This window comes from Bufo gargarizans, chromosome 4 (assembly GCF_014858855.1).
Source record: "Bufo gargarizans isolate SCDJY-AF-19 chromosome 4, ASM1485885v1, whole genome shotgun sequence".
Lineage (NCBI taxonomy): Eukaryota > Metazoa > Chordata > Amphibia > Anura > Bufonidae > Bufo > Bufo gargarizans.
This window is the reverse complement of record NC_058083.1, coordinates 531239960-531257881: the sequence shown is the minus strand read 5'-3', so window position 1 is coordinate 531257881 and position 17922 is coordinate 531239960. Positions and strand designations below refer to the sequence as shown.

General features: G+C 46.6%; 2 protein-coding genes across 4 annotated transcripts in view; both read left to right on the top strand.

Moving 5' to 3' along the window:
* LOC122934756 (zinc finger protein OZF-like) overlaps positions 1–17922 on the top strand; it is a 225322-nt gene that overhangs the window by 89412 nt on the left and 117988 nt on the right. The window lies entirely within an intron of this gene.
* On the top strand, positions 22–15949 carry LOC122934808 (gastrula zinc finger protein XlCGF26.1-like). Its single transcript, XM_044290508.1, has 3 exons — positions 22–77; positions 6928–6985; positions 13429–15949. Exon 3 carries the CDS (start codon positions 13440–13442, stop codon positions 14724–14726), a length of 1287 nt encoding a protein of 428 aa, XP_044146443.1. The 5' UTR covers positions 22–77; positions 6928–6985; positions 13429–13439; the 3' UTR covers positions 14727–15949.

The window sequence follows — 17922 nt, the reverse complement described above, 5'->3', positions numbered from 1 at the left end:
TTTCTACAGATGGAACCAGTCCTCAGTATTCCCAGGACTGTCCAGAGCAGAAACCAAATATCCCACTGGATCATCAGGTAGGTGAAGCTGAGGTTTCTACAAATCCTCTATAGACTGATGTAATGGAGCTTTCTACTGACCTCCTCCAGCAGCAGTGGAGTATACTGTACTCTCCGTCTACTGACCTCCCCCAGCAGCAGTGGAGTATACTGTATTCTCCGTCTACTGACCTCCCCCAGCAGCAGTGGAGTATACTGTACGCTCCGTCTACTGACCTCCCCCAGCAGCAGTGGAGTATACTGTACGCTCCATCTACTGACCTCCCCCAGCAGCAGTGGAGTATACTGTACGCTCCATCTACTGACCCCCCCCCCCAGCAGCAGTGGAGTATACTGTACTCTCCATGTACTGACCTCCTCCAGCAGCAGTGGAGTATACTGTACGCTCCGTCTACTGACCTCCCCCAGCAGCAGTGGAGTATACTGTACTCTCCGTCTACTGACCTCCTCCAGCAGCAGTGGAGTATACTGTACGCTCCATCTACTGACCTCCCCCAGCAGCAGTGGAGTATACTGTACTCTCCATCTACTGACCTCCCCCAGCAGCAGTGGAGTATACTGTACTCTCCATCTACTGACCTCCCCCAGCAGCAGTGGAGTATACTGTACTCTCCATCTACTGACCTCCCCCAGCAGCAGTGGAGTATACTGTACTCTCCATCTACTGACCTCCCCCAGCAGCAGTAGAGTATACTGTACTCTGCATCTACTGACCTCCCCCAGCAGCAGTGGAGTATACTGTACTCTCCGTCTACTGACCTCCCCCAGCAGCAGTGGAGTATACTGTACGCTCCATCTACTGACCTCCCCCAGCAGCAGTGGAGTATACTGTACTCTCCATCTACTGACCTCCCCCAGCAGCAGTGGAGTATACTGTACTCTCCGTCTACTGACCTCCCCCAGCAGCAATGGAGTATACTGTACGGTCCATCTACTGACCCCCCCCCAGCAGCAGTGGAGTATACTGTACTCTCCATCTACTGACCTCCCCCAGCAGCAGTGGAGTATACTGTACTCTCCATCTACTGACCTCCCCCAGCAGCAGTGGAGTATACTGTACTCTCCATCTACTGACCTCCCCCAGCAGCAGTGGAGTATACTGTACTCTCCGTCTACTGACCTCCCCCAGCAGCAGTGGAGTATACTGTACTCTCCATCTACTGACCTCCCCCAGCAGCAGTGGAGTATACTGTACGCTCCATCTACTGACCCCCCCAGCAGCAGTGGAGTATACTGTACGCTCCATCTACTGACCTCCCCCAGCAGCAGTGGAGTATACTGTACTCTCCGTCTACTGACCCCCCCAGCAGCAGTGGAGTATACTGTACTCTCCATCTACTGACCTCCCTCCAGCAGTGGAGTATACTGTACTCTCCGTCTACTGACCTCCCCCAGCAGCAGTGGAGTATACTGTACGCTCCATCTACTGACCTCCCCCAGCAGCAGTGGAGTATACTGTACTCTCCATCTACTGACCTCCCCCAGCAGCAGTGGAGTATACTGTACGCTCCATCTACTGACCTCCTCCAGCAGCAGTGGAGTATACTGTACTCTCCATCTACTGACCTCCCCCAGCAGCAGTGGAGTATACTGTACTCTCCATCTACTGACCCCCCTCCAGCAGCAGTGGAGTATACTGTACTCTCCATCTACTGACCTCCCCCAGCAGCAGTGGAGTATACTGTACGCTCCGTCTACTGACCTCCCCCAGCAGCAGTGGAGTATACTGTACTCTCCATCTACTGACCTCCCCCAGCAGCAGTGGAGTATACTGTACTCTCCATCTACTGACCTCCTCCAGCAGCAGTGGAGTTTACTGTACTCTCCATCTACTGACCTCCCCCAGCAGCAGTGGAGTATACTGTACGCTCCATCTACTGACCTCCCCCAGCAGTGGAGTATACTGTACTCTCCCTCTACTGACCTCCCCCAGCAGCGGTGGAGTATACTGTACGCTCCATCTACTGACCTCCCCCAGCAGCAGTGGAGTATACTGTACGCTCCGTCTACTGACCTCCCCCAGCAGCAGTGGAGTATACTGTACTCTCCATCTACTGACCCCTCCCAGCAGCAGTGGAGTATACTGTACTCTCCATCTACTGACCTCCCCCAGCAGCAGTGGAGTATACTGTACTCTCCATCTACTGACCTCCCCCAGCAGCAGTGGAGTATACTGTACTCTCCATCTACTGACCTCCCCCAGCAGCAGTGGAGTATACTGTACTCTCCATCTACTGACCTCCCCCAGCAGCAGTGGAGTATACTTACTGACCTCCCCCAGCAGCAGTGGAGTATACTGTACTCTCCGTCTACTGACCTCCCCCAGCAGTGGAGTATACTGTACGCTCCATCTACTGACCTCCCCCTGCAGCAGTGGAGTATACTGTACGCTCCATCTACTGACCTCCCCCAGCAGCAGTGGAGTATACTGTACTCTCCATCTACTGACCTCCCCAGCAGCAGTGGAGTATACTGTACTCTCCATCTACTGACCTCCCCCAGCAGCAGTGGAGTATACTGTACGCTCCGTCTACTGACCTCCCCCAGCAGCAGTGGAGTATACTGTACTCTCCGTCTACTGACCTCCCCCAGCAGCAGTGGAGTATACTGTACTCTCCGTCTACTGACCTCCCCCCAGCAGCAGTGGAGTATACTGTACTCTCTGTCTACTGACCTCCCCCAGCAGCAGTGGAGTATACTGTACTCTCCGTCTACTGACCTCCCCCAGCAGCAGTGGAGTATACTGTACTCTCCGTCTACTGACCTCCCCCAGCAGCAGTGGAGTATACTGTACTCTCCATCTACTGACCTCCCCCAGCAGCAGTGGAGTATACTGTACTCTCCGTCTACTGACCTCCCCCAGCAGCAGTGGAGTATACTGTACTCTCCATCTACTGACCTCCCCAGCAGCGGTGGAGTATACTGTACTCTCCGTCTACTGACCTCCCCCAGCAGCAGTGGAGTATACTGTACGCTCCATCTACTGACCTCCCCCAGCAGCAGGGGAGTATACTGTACTCTCCGTCTACTGACCTCCCCCAGCAGCAGTGGAGTATACTGTACTCTCTGTCTACTGACCCCCCCCAGCAGCAGTGGAGTATACTGTACTCTCCATCTACTGACCTCCCCCAGCAGCAGTGGAGTATACTGTACTCTCCATCTACTGACCTCCCCCAGCAGCAGTGGAGTATACTGTACTCTCCGTCTACTGACCTCCTCCAGCAGCAGTGGAGTATACTGTACGCTCCATCTACTGACCTCCCCCAGCAGCAGTGGAGTATACTGTACTCTCCGTCTACTGACCCCCCCCAGCAGCAGTGGAGTATACTGTACTCTCCGTCTACTGACCTCCCCCAGCAGCAGTGGAGTATACTGTACTCTCCGTCTACTGACCCCCCCCAGCAGCAGTGGAGTATACTGTACACTCCGTCTACTGACCTCCCCCAGCAGCAGTGGAGTATACTGTACTCTCCATCTACTGACCTCCTCCAGCAGCAGTGGAGTATACTGTACTCTCCATCTACTGACCTCCTCCAGCAGCAGTGGAGTATACTGTACTCTCCATCTACTGACCTCCCCCAGCAGCAGTGGAGTATACTGTACTCTCCATCTACTGACCTCCCCCAGCAGCAGTGGAGTATACTGTACTCTCCGTCTACTGACCTCCCCCAGCAGCAGTGGAGTATACTGTACTCTCCATCTACTGACCTCCCCCAGCAGTGGAGTATACTGTACGCTCCATCTACTGACCTCCCCCAGCAGCAGTGGAGTATACTGTACTCTCCATCTACTGACCTCCCCCAGCAGCATTGGAGTATACTGTACTCTCCATCTACTGACCTCCCCCAGCAGCAGTGGAGTATACTGTACTCTCCGTCTACTGACCTCCCCCAGCAGCAGTGGAGTATACTGTACTCTCCGTCTACTGACCTCCCCCAGCAGCAGTGGAGTATACTGTACGCTCCATCTACTGACCTCCCCCAGCAGCAGTGGAGTATACTGTACGCTCCGTCTACTGACCTCCCCCAGCAGCAGTGGAGTATACTGTACTCTCCATCTACTGACCTCCCCCAGCAGCAGTGCAGTATACTGTACTCTCCATCTACTGACCTCCCCCAGCAGCAGTGGAGTATACTGTACTCTCCGTCTACTGACCTCCCCCAGCAGCAGTGGAGTATACTGTACTCTCCATCTACCGACCTCCCCCCACAGCAGTGGAGTATACTGTACGCTCCATCTACTGACCTCCCCCAGCAGCAGTGGAGTATACTGTACTCTCCATCTACTGACCTCCCCCAGCAGCAGTGGAGTATACTGTACTCTCCATCTACTGACCTCCCCCAGCAGCAGTGGAGTATACTGTACTCTCCGTCTACTGACCTCCCCCAGCAGCAGTGGAGTATACTGTACTCTCCGTCTACTGACCTCCCCAGCAGCAGTGGAGTATACTGTACTCTCCATCTACTGACCTCCCCAGCAGCAGTGGAGTATACTGTACTCTCCGTCTACTGACCTCCCCCAAGCAGCAGTGGAGTATACTGTACTCTCCATCTACTGACCTCCCCCAGCAGCAGTGGAGTATACTGTACTCTCCATCTACTGACCTCCCCCAGCAGCAGTGGAGTATACTGTACTCTCCTTCTACTGACCCTCCCCCCAGCAGCAGTGGAGTATACTGTACTCTCCATCTACCGACCTCCCCCCACAGCAGTGGAGTATACTGTACGCTCCATCTACTGACCTCCCCCAGCAGCAGTGGAGTATACTGTACTCTCCATCTACTGACCTCCCCCAGCAGCAGTGGAGTATACTGTACTCTCCATCTACTGACCTCCCCCAGCAGCAGTGGAGTATACTGTACTCTCCGTCTACTGACCTCCCCCAGCAGCAGTGGAGTATACTGTACTCTCCATCTACTGACCTCCCCCAGCAGCAGTGGAGTATACTGTACTCTCCATCTACTGACCTCCCCCAGCAGCAGTGGAGTATACTGTACTCTCCATCTACTGACCTCCTCCAGCAGCAGTGGAGTATACTGTACTCTCCATCTACTGACCTCCCCCAGCAGCAGTGGAGTATACTGTACTCTCCGTCTACTGACCTCCTCCAGCAGCAGTGGAGTATACTGTACTCTCCGTCTACTGACCTCACCCAGCAGCAGTGGAGTATACTGTACTCTCCGTCTACTGACCTCCCCCAGCAGCAGTGGAGTATACTGTACGCTCCATCTACTGACCTCCCCCAGCAGCAGTGGAGTATACTGTACTCTCCATCTACTGACCCCCCCCAGCAGCAGTGGAGTATACTGTACTCTCCATCTACTGACCTCCCCCCAGCAGTGGAGTATACTGTACTCTCCATCTACTGACCTCCCCCAGCAGCAGTGGAGTATACTGTACTCTCCATCTACTGACCTCTCCATCTACTGACCTCCCAGCAGCAGTGGAGTATACTGTACTCTCCATCTACTGACCTCCTCCAGCAGCAGTGGAGTATACTGTACTCTCCGTCTACTGACCTCCCCCAGCAGCAGTGGAGTATACTGTACTCTCCATCTACTGACCTCCCCCAGCAGCAGTGGAGTATACTGTACTCTCCGTCTACTGACCTCCTCCAGCAGCAGTGGAGTATACTGTACTCTCCATCTACTGACCTCCCCCAGCAGCAGTGGAGTATACTGTACTCTCCATCTACTGACCTCCCCCAGCAGCAGTGGAGTATACTGTACGCTCCATCTACTGACCTCCCCCAGCAGCAGTGGAGTATACTGTACTCTCCATCTACTGACCTCCTCCAGCAGCAGTGGAGTATACTGTACTCTCCATCTACTGACCTCCCCCAGCAGCAGTGGAGTATACTGTACGCTCCGTCTACTGACCTCCCCCAGCAGCAGTGGAGTATACTGTACGCTCCATCTACCGACCTCCCCCCACAGCAGTGGAGTATACTGTACGCTCCGTCTACTGACCTCCCCCAGCAGCAGTGGAGTATACTGTACGCTCCATCTACCGACCTCCCCCCACAGCAGTGGAGTATACTGTACTCTCCATCTACTGACCTCCTCCAGCAGCAGTGGAGTATACTGTACGCTCCATCTACTGACCTCCCCCAGCAGCAGTGGAGTATACTGTACTCTCCATCTACTGACCTCCCCCAGCAGCAGTGGAGTATACTGTACGCTCCATCTACTGACCTCCCCCAGCAGTGGAGTATACTGTACTCTCCATCTACTGACCTCCCCCAGCAGCAGTGGAGTATACTGTACGCTCCGTCTACTGACCTCCCCCAGCAGCAGTGGAGTATACTGTACGCTCCATCTACCGACCTCCCCCCACAGCAGTGGAGTATACTGTACTCTGTATGCTCCATTACATTCTGCATTGTGATGTAAATCGTAGACTAAGTAACAGCACAATGCCAGGCAGCTGCATCAATGGCAGATACTGTCATGTATTTAAGAAGTCATTGATTCACTCACATAATCCTACTGCTTTTGCAATGCATTATTGCCTCTATTCCTTATCTAGAATCAGGTCACAAGTGGATATTAGGTTCAGTTTCCAGCAGCAATGACAGGCTCCTCACTAATTATAATACATTTACCTATGTAAGAACTGGAGGTGATGAGCTCAGCGTCCACTTCAGGATCGGATCAGGTCATTTCATGCAGAAAAACGTCAGAAACATTCCTGTTCATGTGTAAGATACTTGTCTGAATGTTGATCCTGTCCGATTACCACGTGAGGAGATCCTTCTTCTTCAGGGCAGAAAGGTTCAGGTCTTTTAGTTGGTTTGATCTTCACCTGGATATAAGATAAACTAGCAACGAAGTAGAGTTTTCTTTTTTCTCCTGTTTTATATTTTACAGGAAAGGTCTGGTGAAATAACGTGTGGACTTGAAAATCCTGTATTCATCTCAGTTAAAGGTAAGAGCCTTTCATAAATATTTTTGGACTGTAAGTGACTGATAGGAAGTTCAGAAAAATGTCCTCCTCGTCATTATTGATACAATTCATAATTAATTTAGCGCCATAATATTCCATCCTCTTCATTTGGAAAGGTACAATATAGACCGGGACAAACACAATAATGATTGGAGGGTAAATGCTAATTCAGAGTAAAGGTCACATAACACGATAGGCCTCAGTTAAGAACCTGTGGGAATCAGATTTGGTGGGATCCATGGATCCATATTGTAGCTGACCAGACAAGACGAGACGAGTGAAGCTAATGAGTGGAGACTGTGATGTTCATGGTGCTTTGTATATGACTTACTTTCCGAGTGACCTCAAAGTGATGTATGTATTTTTTTTACTAACTAAAACTATACACTGAGTTAGTACATTAGTTTCTTCTTGTAGGTTTGTATATTTATTTGCCGCACATTATTGAGGGACAGCCACCTCACCTGATCTGCCAATGTTGAGAAGATTTCAGAGATTTGCTTTAACAGCAGCCACGTTGACCTAGGAAACTGAAAAGAACATCTCTATGGAAGAGTGACGTGGGCATGCTCTGTGACCTGTGCAGAGATCACTGTGCAGGGAGGGGGAGGTGATGAGCTGTCACCACCACACAAAAATAAAATCTGGACGTTCAACTTAGTGAGTTTTGCTGCTATAGGCAGAACACTATTGTATGCAGTGTTGTGTACTGGTAGGATAGATGAAAGATTTACTTTGATACCAATAATTGATTAATTATCCTCACCCCCTCCTACAATAAAAGCTAGTTAGTCCACTACATGTTGTGTTTTTTTTTTATGTCCAGATGGTGGAGCTGGGTTCCGTTTTTCTGCCCAGCTCTCATAATGTATTTTATGTAGATCTAGGGTTGATTAGTTCTTATTCCTGCATCTTATTCCTGGCTGGGAACCTCTGTAGCCTTTGTGGCTCTGAGCTACAGTCTCGTGAGCTATTATTTCTGCTGTAGGTACCTTTGTTATTCATCTCCATCGCTGCGGTGTACTGGCGCTATGTCACTTCCTGTTTGAGAATTACATCATTTCTGCCCTTTGTGCAGGCAGAATATTTTATTTTTATTTTTTACTCTTCCTTTTTTATTTTGCGTTGTAGATTATCTCGGTTAATCTTTCTGTAGAACACTTATTTTATTATTTTGTCCTTTTCTCTTTCAGCTGGTGATGTCAGAATCATCACTTTGGGGGCAGAACTTCTGTGGCGCCAATTTTGTCTGTTTAAATCCTGGAGTGTTAGGCTGTGGTCTTTCTGAGCTCTGTCATATATCTTTTGTATATTGTGATTGATAGGTGAACCTAATTGGGCTTTTTGCCATTCTTGTCAAAGTACTTTCTTTGCCTGCAGGATCTTATGTTGGAACCATTGCTACGGGATGTAGTGGTCTGGGTAAACCATTTTGTCTAGTACTCTATGACAGAAATGAAAGAGTCTATGGAGAATTTATTACACCATGTGAAATGCAGACATCAAACTCCTCGGTCTGTATTCGTTTCTGACAAAGACTTCAAGGTCCTGGATGGAGGTTGACTCTTCATCCTTTTTGAAGAAGTGGAGGAAGAGAAGATGTACTTCCCTGTAGAGAAGTTAAAAAGTCTACTAAGATCCACCCTGTCATGGAACCAGGCAACTGATCAAGGGGAAGCTCCTAACTCCACCTTTTGGGAGCCTAGGTTGTGGACAAACCCGTAAATAAAATGCAGAGTGGACGTGCCTAGGGCTCAAGCAAATAGCGCACAATAGGGTGGTACATCCTAGCTCAAGGATAGAACAGAAGTGCTTTGCGATTAGAGGCTCACCTTTTAGGGTTGTGCTATAATAGGCACAACTCTACTGTAGTCATATCAAACAAAGAAACGATTGCCTTCGGGTGTGCGGCCGCAGGGTGAGGATCCAATGTAGGAGGATGTCCAGTCCCTCTTCACTGGCCGTTGCATGAAGGAAAAAAGAAATTCTGCTTTTTGGCGCTCCAAAACCTGGTCAAGGCAAACTTAAGTTTTAAACTTCTGTTTATTCCAATTAAAAAGCTTTTCAAATAAAAACATTGTGTTTCGGGGAATTAAGATCCCCTTCCTCAGGTTAAACAGTTGGAACAATTAAATCCAATTGTTTAACCTGAGGAAGGGGATCTTAATTCCCCGAAACGCGTTGTTTTTATTTGAAAACCTTTTTAATTGGAATAAAAAGAAGTTTAAAACTCAAGTTTGCCTTGACGGGGTTTTGGAGCGCCAAAAAGCTGAATTTCTTTAAACCCGTAAAAAAAAGAAATGATGCCAGAATGGAAACATCTGGAGAAAGGTCCTGATTTAAATTGAAGATTGAAGACCTATTGAGGAGGACCAGTATGTCTGGGGTCCTACCCCTAAGGTAGGCATACATGGCAAATGCAATACTCTACCACCCTATGGTAGTTCCATCTGAGGATGGGTTGAACCTGCAAGACTCAATGCATAGGCGGGTTGCACTAAGAAAGTGTTATTCTGCCTGCTTGGCTCAGGACTCTGTGGCTGTAACCTCGTCTGAAGTGGCAAGACTCCTGAGAAGATATCTTCTTCAGTTTGAAAAAGATATTGTTGGAGTTTCCAGGGATGACATTCTGACTTCCTTCAAACAAACTACTTTAGCTGCGGATTTTCTGCATGATACACATGATGCAGACAATACCTCTAAATATGTGCAGTCTCCCGGTCTCTTGTGCTGAACTAGATGAACTAATAGAAAGTCAAGCAGACAAAAAGGGGAAGTCCCTTCCCCAATCTTTTCATGCAGACATAACCCATCTAGAAGGCACAGTCCTCCCCACTTCTCGTCAAATATCTCAGTGGCCAACTGCATGGCCCAGAGGGGCTTGGATTCCCATTGATGGGGCGTTAGATGTCAGAAAGACTATTTCAAAGTAAAAAGGCTGGAGTTCCGAAGCCAAATGTTCCTTGCGGATGATACATGTTTTGTTTAGGGGACACTTTCTCCATTTCTTTGATGCTTGGTGCTTCATGATTTAAGACCTCTGGGTTCTATACATAGTCTAGTAGGGATACTCAATAGATTTCTTGTCACTTTCTCAAGACAGGTTTGTCAAGATCAGTCTCCTTCCAAACAGGAAGCTGTGGTTTTTAGAAAACTTCATAGAGGGCTTGGTTTAAGCTAGTTTCACACTAGTGTTTATCATCTCTGGCAGAGTAGCAGCCTGCTGGAGATGTATGGACCCTTTCTCTATAATGTGGACTGGTGGCGATCCGGCTGTAACCCGGAAAACGCGCTGAGAAGCAGTGATGGCCAGTTCGCCGTGTTCGCCCGCGAACACATGCGAGCTGCCATCCTAACTCACAAGTCCGGCGATGCACAGGTAAGTCCTTACCTGTGCCTGTGCGCGAGCCGGTCTGAAACGAAATGCGGTCACCGGGAGCAGGCAGTTCCGAGAACAGTCTCCGGGGGCCTTCATCGGAAACTGCCTGCACCCGGAGACCGCATTTCATGAGTTAAGATGGCAGCTCGCATGTGTTCGCGGGCGAACACGGCGAACTGGCCATCACTGCTGAGAAGTGGCCGGACGAAAACTGCTGCACGCAGCGGTATTTGTCCGGCTGCGTCTCAGCATATTTGCTGCGACTGGATCGCTGCCGGTCCCCATTATAGTGAATGGGGCCAAAAGGCAATGCGCTTAATTCCAGCAATGCCGGAATGCAGAGAGATCCAACAGGCTGTTCTCTGCCGGATGTCTGGCTGCAAATGTGAAACAGGTATTACTCAGCTCATACAGTGCAGTGCAGAACCTGAAAATGCAAAATGCAACGGTTTGCCCAGATCTGAAAAGTTTCATCGTAAGATCCTTGCATAGCAGAATCCACTAAGAGAATTCATTACAAAAGTGGAATAATGTTCAGGACCTAGTGTACACTGAAGGAAGTGGAGTCTCACAGTCCCCCAATTACTACTATTTTGGACTTCCTACAGGATGGCCTTGACAAGGGCCTCAGTGTTGCTACACTCAGAGTAGAGATATCGACCTTTCTGGTGGCCATGCTGATACCCTTACAGCATGATCCTCTTATCTTAGAGGTTGATCTTAAATTCCTGTTCTTAAGTGATCTTTTTATTAGGGGTCACTTCTTGTAAAAGGATAGGAGAGCTACAGGTCTTGTCTTCAACTGAGCCCTATATTACATTCCTGCCAGACAAAGTGCTTCTAAGATTGCGACCAAATGCCGCTCCCAAAGTTCAATGGTCTCCAAATGAAATAAGGTCATTTCTGGAATTCAGGAAGAGAACATTTTAATTATTTTTTTTCTGGCAGGAATAAAGGGTCCAAGGCTTCAAAGCCTACTCTGAGCCAGACGATTAAGGACGTGATTACTCTGTCCTTTTCATTTCAAGGACTGGATCCAGTTTTTTTAGGACCCTTTCTACCTGGTCGGTTTCCACTTGCTGGGCAGAAAGCAGCTTGATACCACCATACACTGACATGCAAAAGGGTAACAATAATTTGAACTTTTGAGATTCAGGCTCCATATCTCACCATCCACTACAGCTTCGAACGTGAGACTACCATAATTTTATAGACAATCACCTTCGCTATCTTGTACATAAATTGGACTTGAAACTATTTAGCATCTGATTAGTTAGATTCTTGTCATGTAACTGCATTCTTACTGTTTTGCTCCTAAAGTTCTAAATTTAGATTTTTATTATTTTATTAGTATTTTGTAAATCCACCTTTGACTTTCAACATGGCCTGAATCCTTCTGGGCATGCTCTTGATCAGATACAAGCATGTCTCGACCAAAATCTGTTCGCAGGCATTTTCTACACGTTTCCAACGTTGGTGCACACTAGTCAACTCACTTGGGTACGAATACAGCTTTTTCTACAACTCTACCCACAAGTGTTCAATCAGGTTGAGCCAATCCAGCATTGAACCATTGCCATTGAACCATTTCTTCACCAATCTCGACGAATGCTTTGACTAGTTGTCCTACTGGTACACTATGTTCTCCTTTTCATACCCATAGTACTCGAGTGTACGAAGTAATTAGTCTTATAGGATAGCTCAGCATTGAGACCACCATCGATCCTGGACAAGTATCCAATGCCTTTAGCTGTGAAACAACCCCATATCATCAGGCTTCCTCCACCAAACTTGACAGTTCCTTCAATTTCTCAATCTGTTAGCCCGTTTTCAGTTGTTTCTTCCAGACCCATTCGCACCCATCAGAGCCCAGTCTATTGGCTTTTGTGTCACCGCTCCAAACCACCCGTTTCCAAACTTTTACTGTCCACTGTTCGTACTTTTTGCAAACTTGAGCCGTTGCTTCTTATGACGATATTGAAGTCGAGGGTTCTTTACCTTTTTTCGGGCCACCATTCCAGACTTGTGTAATGTGCGTCACACTGTGCTTGCATGGATGTATGTGATCTCACTATTATGAAGCATACGAGCCACCTCCACTGCCATGTTTGTCGCACCAGAACTGATAGACCTTGTGATGACTGGACTTGACTCCAATATTTTTTCTGGACGTTCACTTCTTGGGTTTGGAATGGATGGAAGGACTTCATTTTGTATTCTTCCAACTATCATGGCACTCACATGATGCAATTTGGCAATTTTCTCGATGCTATAGATGATGCTGTTTCTCTTTTCTTGGGAAATCTTCTTCTTGGCTGCTCCTCGATTTGCACCAGTGACCTTTTGCTTGGGAATCAACCTAATAACACACTGAGCTATTAGGATATGTGAGAAGAGGTTGTAATTTGTAGTATGCAAGAAGAAAAATATTGTTTCACCACCAGGAGCAAAACAGTAACAATACAGTTACATGAGAAGAATCTCCATAACTAATCATATGCTAAATAGTTGCAAGTACAATTTATGTATGAGATAGCCAAGATGACTGTCTATAAAATGATGGGAGTCTCACGTTCAAAGCTGTAGTAAATGGTGAGATATGAAGCCTGAAAAGTTCAAAACATTGTTACCCTTTGCTCGTCGGTTATAGGTTGTCTGAACAGATCTCGGAGAGCATTGAGTGTGGATGGTCTGTCTTGAGCTCTGCTCTTCTTCTTGATAATTATTACTGTGCTGCTGGTAGAATATAAGGAAAGATTGATTTCTTACTTGAATGCTTTTTCCCTTAGTCCTAACAGCAGCAAAATTTTCCCTCCCTTTTTAAGTTCTTGTTATTGACACAACAGGTAGTGGACTAGCTAGCCTTTATTTTTGGAGGGGGGGCTTAAAATATTGGTAATAAAATAAAACCTCCATCTGTCCTACCAGTACACAGGGGCATAAATACGCCCATTATTGTGCTGCTGTTGGGGAACACAGATTAACATAAGAAATAAATGTGTATATTTGCTTTCGGAATATAACATCATTTTGTTTCATTTTCCAGCTGAAGACAGGATGACAATATACCATAACCATCTCCATTTATCTTCCTATCATGAAGCAGAAGATAACAATACCACACAAGCTAATTTAATAACTCCTAATGTACTCTCAGTCCTTTACAGCGGAGATCTATCTTCCGATACTGCCGGTCAAAAGAAACCTTCATCTAATCAATCATTGATTGGCAAACAAATAACTGGATATAGATGGGGGGGAATCTTTGGGAAACATTTAAAAAAGAAATCTAATCTTTCCTTGCATGAGAGAAATCACAGAGAAAAAAAGTCATTTTCATGCTCAGAATGTGGGAAATCTTTTACCAGGAAATTCATTCTAGTTGGACATCAGAGAATTCACACAGGAGAGAAGCCATATTCATGTCCTGAGTGTGGGAAATATTTTAGTCGGAAATCGTATGTTGTAAGCCATCTAAAAATCCACTTACGGGAGAAGCCATTTTTATGTTCAGTATATGGGAAATACTTAAATCAGAAATCGTCTCTTTATCATCAGAAAACTCACGAGAGAGAGAAGTCTACTCCATGTACAGATTGTGGGAAATGTTTTAGTCAGAAATCAGATCTTCATAGACATCAGAGAATTCACACAGGGGAGAAGCCATTTTCATGTCCTGAATGTGGGAAGTGTTTTAGTCGGAAACTATATCTTGTGGAACATGTGAAAACTCACACCGGTGAGAAGCCATTTTTATGTCCTGAATGTGGGAAGTGTTTTAGTCAGAAGTCACATCTTGTGGAACATCTAAAAATTCACACAGGGGAGAAGCCATTTTCATGTTCAGAATGTGGGAAATGTTTTAACCGTCAATCAAGTTTCATTCGGCATCAGAGAACTCACACAGGGGAGAAGCCATTTTCATGTCTTGAATGTGGAAAATATTTTAGTCATAAATCAGGTCTTGTTAGACATCAGAAAAGTCATGGAGGAGAGAAGCCATTTATGTGTCCTGAATGTGGGAAGTGTTTTGGTGTGAAATCAACGCTTATAGAACATCTAAGAATTCATACAGGGGAGAAGCCATATTCATGCTCAGAATGCGGTAAATGTTTTAGTCTGAAATCACATCTTGATGCACATCAAAGAATTCACACAAGGGAGAAGCCGTTTATGTGTTCTGAATGTGGGAAGTGTTTTGGTCTGAAGGCATTGCTTATAAAACATCTCAGAGTTCACACCGGGGAGAAGCCATATTCATGCTCAGAATGTGGGAAATCTTTTAGTCAGAAATCAAGTCTTGTTAAACATCAAAAAACTCACTATGGGGAGAAGCCATTTTAATGTGTAGGAAATGTGACAGATGTGGATCTTCTTTGTAGGACCTGCTGTCTAATGATGCCTTCTGATGTATAACTTAACCCCTTGAGTATCGTTGTATTAATATATGGTTCAGACAGGAGTACTTAAAAAAGCCTGCTGAAAACTAGTGCGACATTCTGATCGCATGGGCTCTGCCATTGTGCCCATGCGAGTAGGTGATAGAGATCTCTGATCACTGTTTAGCTCCCTGTCTGCTTCCCACATGATAATTGAAAGGAACTCTTTGCACAATATCAAACCTATTAGGTGGGGACTAAAGGAAATGCAGGCAGTAGAGATGCTGTATGTGGTCCTGAGGTGAACATTCCCTGTAAACCCTCCCAATGTATCTATTGCTGATAAAGGTGGTGTCATTGTGGCCATAATCCGCTGGAGTCACAACCACTTGTACGGGAAGTGATTTATCAGTGGCTACTATCCCATCATTTTTTTATTTTATTAGATTGTCCAGGAGTGTTGTCTCAGTCTGAGTAAACTGAAATAAGAAAGGGGGGGGGGGGAATTACTTGTGTATTAGGGATCATTTTCCAACTCTAACCTGTAATTACGTTCCTTGATGTTTTCAACTTAAAGGGAGACTGTCATGTTGAACATGAGCTGAAGGCAACATTATAGAATGGTATTTGGTAAGCAGATTGATACATAGCTTTGTGGAACAAGATTCAGTGTACCTCGTAGTATTTTTTTCCTGCTCATTCTAGGTTTTGAAGTCAAGGAGGTGGTTTTAGCTTTCATTTCTAACTATACACACACAGATAGCTGAGTTTCATGAAATTCCAGTTTCGAAAAAAGCATGGATCGCATTGACCCATTATGGCTTCTCAGCACAATTTGTATCGCTTCTCAGCATATATAATAGTATACCAAGCCCTAATCTACATAGCGGACACGAGGCATTACTGTACGTTTTGATCAAAATGCGTAGGCCTACTCACCACGCCAAGGTTGCCTCTAAGAGTTGGTACCCACTCTAAATTTGATGCAGTAAACGACCACTGCCGCTGCAACGCCACGCCAGCAGGAAGCACGACCCAGTTGTCCAACAGTAATCTTCCGGCAGACTAAGCACCCTTGGGCTGCACCAACCCACAGCAACAACAGCCGCCATGCAGCACCGCACCATCTGAACAGATGTCAAAGGCTCACCTTTCCACATGGTCTCAGAAACTGCAAACTTAGGCCTAACAGGAGACTGCATAAGGGTTAAAGGGTTTCTGTCACCAGAATTAACCTTATTAAACTGTCTGACATTAGCGATGTGCCTAACTCTCCTAATCTTATGCTTATGGATGCCCCCGTTACGGCACAATTTTAACTTTGATGATATGCTAATTAGCCTCTAGGAGCATGGGGGGGCATTGCTCCTGCTCCTAGATGCTCCGTTTGCCCACCTTAAGTCACGCCCTGCCGTCCTTGATTGACAGGGCCAGACAGCGTTCGTCTCCTCCTGCCAGCCCTGTGTGCTGGGACTGCGCAGGCGCGAGATTTATCCAGCACACAGGGCCGGCAGGAGGAGACGAAAGCTGCACTGGCCCTGTCAATCAAGGACGGCAGGGCGTGACTTGAGGTGGGCGAACGGAGCCTCTAGGAGCAGGAGCAACGCCTCCACTGCTCCTAGAGGCTAATTAGCATATCATCAAAGTTAAAATTGTGTAGTAACGGGAGCATCCATAAGCATAAGATTAGGAGAGTTAGGCACAGTTTAATAGGGTTAATTCTGGTGATAGAAACCCTTTAATAAATTCTTACCAGTTCTCAGTTGGAGTTACTGAGGACACATGGAAAGGTGAGCTTTTGACATCTGTTCACATGGTGCGGTAATGTGTGGTTGCTGCAGTGCTGTGCTGGTGGGTTGGTGGGCCCGAGTGCCAGGGTGGCTTTGTCTAGCAGCAGGGGTGATGTTTGACTACTGGGTCTCGCTGCCTACTGGTGCATTGCTGCCGCGTCAGTGGTCGCTACGCGGTGCTGTGCCAAATTACAGTAGGTCCCACTCGAGAAGGCAACCTTGACGTGGTGAGTGGGCTTATGCATTTTGATCAAAACGTATACCAATGCCTCATGTACAGTACATACTGTATATCGGGGGCTGTATACTATTTATTATGCTGAGAAGCGATTTATAGTCAATGCATAGCATGTGGGTGTGCCATCCAGGTTTTTCAGTCTTTTTTTTGGTTGGGGGGGGGGGGGATTTCAAGTTTTACTGATTCGTTTCCCACAAAACTCATCTTCTGCTCTGTAACATGTTGCCTGCAGACCCCACTGCATTTCCATGGTGGCAGGTTCATCCAGTACGCCTATTATTGTGATTTATTTTGTGGATTGTTCACTGTCAATTCTTTTGAAGTTTCTATTTTTTGAATTGTCTCTAAAAATGACCTGGTTTGCGAAATTCATCATACCCAACAGATTATATGAAAGAATATTTCAGTGTCCATGGAGAGGCTCACAATCTTGATTTCCCTCTGCAATGATTATCCTGTTCTCTTCCTTTGGGATAATGATTTTATAATACTGCTACTGTATATTAATACTGTACATTAATATTCTACATTTTTCAAACCAGTACCTGGATCTGAAGACTTTTGTAATTGCATGTAATGAAAAATTCAGTATAGCCACTGAGCTATTCAATAAAATGTATCTGTATAGCGCCCCCTGCTGTTTGTTATTTTCCTTATTTCCCTAAAATTGGGGTTTAGTTGGCTATGTATATACTGACGCCACTGACGACCCTGTAATGTTGAGTAAGGCTACCTTACATCGGCAGCACGGAGATCCGGCCATCTGAACTAGCAGAGAATGCGGGGAATTGGCCAGATACCAACCACAGCATGCAGCAGTTTGTGTCTGCCCGATACTCAGCATTTTTGCATCTCGAACAGCCAGCCGGAATCATTACTGAAAGTAGCCTAAAACATGATGATCTTCTCATACTCGCTGAATGACGGATTTCTCCTGATTATATCATTTGGTGTTTGTTCAGCATGTCCATGCAGCAACAGTCTGAGAAGATAGAGCAGGGGTCGGCAACCCCCGAAACGCGTGCCAAAGATGGCATGCAGGCTACTTTTTACTGGCACGCCACTGCAATTTGTGGTGGCTGCACCTTTTAATAAACTAATTAATGTCAGACGCGCCAGGCCCACCGCCCCTG

Excerpts from the sequence above, each read along its gene's own strand:
- LOC122934808 (XM_044290508.1), top strand. The coding sequence starts at position 13,440 with ATGACAATATACCATAACCATCTCCATTTATCTTCCTATCATGAAGCA.